Consider the following 1,961-nt stretch of genomic DNA (forward strand, 5'->3'; position numbering starts at 1 on the left):
GAGGTGAGCATGCAGCAGGTGTCATATGCTGCTTGTGAATGCTAGCATACTGCTGCTAAGGCCTTGCTATGGCCGCCATGCCATTGTCTGTCTGCCTCGGCGAATTGTGGTTGTCTTGACGCATGTCGGGTTAGTTATCTGCCCTAGTTGTTGAATATTTGCTGGAAAGGCAAATACGAAAAACCCTGGTGTCGCATGTACACCGGTGCATGTACACCGGTATCTTCTGCTGTCACAACCCTGCCTGTTCCGGCTCCCCGCCGCCTCCCGCCCTCCCCCCCTCAGACCTGAAGCCGCAAAACTTGTTGCTAGATGGAGCTGGTCATGTCAAGGTGTGCGACTTCGGCCTTGCCAGGATCATGCGCAATACGCCGATGCGGACGGAGGACACACATGCGGGCACACCCGCCTACATGGTAAGGAGGCGGCAGGGTGGGAAGGCGGAGGGGCCAGGGAGCGCTAAGGCATGTGGGTCTTGGGCATGCAGGGTGTTTGTATGTACGTGCTAATAACACTAGACCGCAAATTGAGAGGTAGCTGTGTATTTAGGACAGAAAACCGCCTACCTTGCATGAGAGGCAGGTAGGGTTTCAATATGCAGGAACCACATGCCGATGTGGGGGTTTCGGAACTTGACAAGCGAAACCTTGAACAGACTCGGGGCTTAGTGGCCTTATGCTTTGTTTTTTTCGTTGGCTATTGCGTGGACGTCTCCCGCGTGTGCGTTGGTGCAACAGTGACTCGTTGTTCTATGGTATGCGAGGATCCAGATTATCCCATCGGCCTAACATCAGCAATAATGGTCGGTTGGTTGACAGCTCACCGATGAAGGACGTCATCGTTTTATACCGGACACTAAACCCCCAGTTTCTATGCTTTGAAACAACCAACGCGTGCGTGCGTGATTATTTGGATACCCTAGCCCCAATCAACTCCTCCCCTTTCCCATTGTAAGGCACCCGAGCTGTTTGAGGGGAGCATGATTTCTGAGAAGGTGGACGTGTATGCGGTGAGTGCGGGGCGCACGGAAATGTGCTTATGACATCGGTGCTGGCCCCGTACTGGGGTCGCTGCGCCTCTCCCTGCAGGGTCGCTGCTGTGTGCACTAAGCACCAAGCCCGGGGCCCCGAACCCACCTCGTGGTGGTGGTGGTGGTGGTGGTGGTGGTGGCGCTGCTACTGCTTCTGCTTCTCCTGCGGCTGCTGCTGTTGGCCCCTGACACCCAAGCATGCATTCCCGATTCCCAGGCGCGCACTGTAACCAGTTCCTTGGCCCCGTCCCGATCCGTCCTGCTTCGCCGTGCTTACAGTTCGCCATGACCATGTACGAGTGCTTCACGGGTATCATGCCCTGGAGCTGGCTGGCGGGAGAGATGCAGGTTTGCGAGGGATGTGCGGACCACCGGGTTCCAGTCAGGGAGAGGAAGGCCTGGCTAGCTCCGGCGCCTTCGGTTATTGGGGTCTTGAGGTCGTAGAAGGGAAAGGCCCTCCGTTCTGTAGCTGCTCCATCGCCGTCCCGTCCAGATCCCGTAACCATTCCCGATTTTACAACGCACAGCGAAATGTCCGTTGCAACGCTTGGCCTATCCGGTGCCTGCCCGGTCAGTCCCGCCGTGTGCACATGCTAACCGCTGATTCTATTCCTCCCGCGCTTCGGCTCTGCTTCCTTGCGCACCATCCCGCCCCATTCCATCCTGCGGATTCGTATTACATTTCTCCATCGATATTTCCATCCCATTCCGCTCCCTGCCCCAGTAATTATTACTCCCACGCGTTTCCCTTGCCCTGCAGATCATTACCCTCGTGTGTCTGAGGGGCAGGCGGCCAAGAGTGCCCGAATGGGCGCCGCCCTTCCTCGCTCGCCTGATTAACGCCTGCTGGGCCGCCGAGCCCAGAGAAAGGCCGCACTTCCGCGACATCTTGTACCTGCTCCAGCGCGAGATGGAGGCTGTCGTGTCGCCG

At 57.4% G+C, this 1,961-nt stretch overlaps 1 protein-coding gene across 1 annotated transcript; it reads left to right on the forward strand.

Moving 5' to 3' along the window:
* Positions 1 to 266: 266 nt before the first annotated feature.
* Positions 267 to 1,961, forward strand: VOLCADRAFT_47089 (uncharacterized protein; the record flags this gene model as incomplete). Its single annotated transcript, XM_002946312.1, has 4 exons — positions 267 to 416; positions 956 to 1,009; positions 1,310 to 1,378; positions 1,791 to 1,961. Coding segments are annotated over 4 exons (444 nt in total), but the record flags the coding sequence as incomplete, so codon positions are not given.

This window comes from Volvox carteri, assembly GCF_000143455.1.
Source record: "Volvox carteri f. nagariensis unplaced genomic scaffold VOLCAscaffold_3, whole genome shotgun sequence".
NCBI lineage: Eukaryota > Viridiplantae > Chlorophyta > Chlorophyceae > Chlamydomonadales > Volvocaceae > Volvox > Volvox carteri.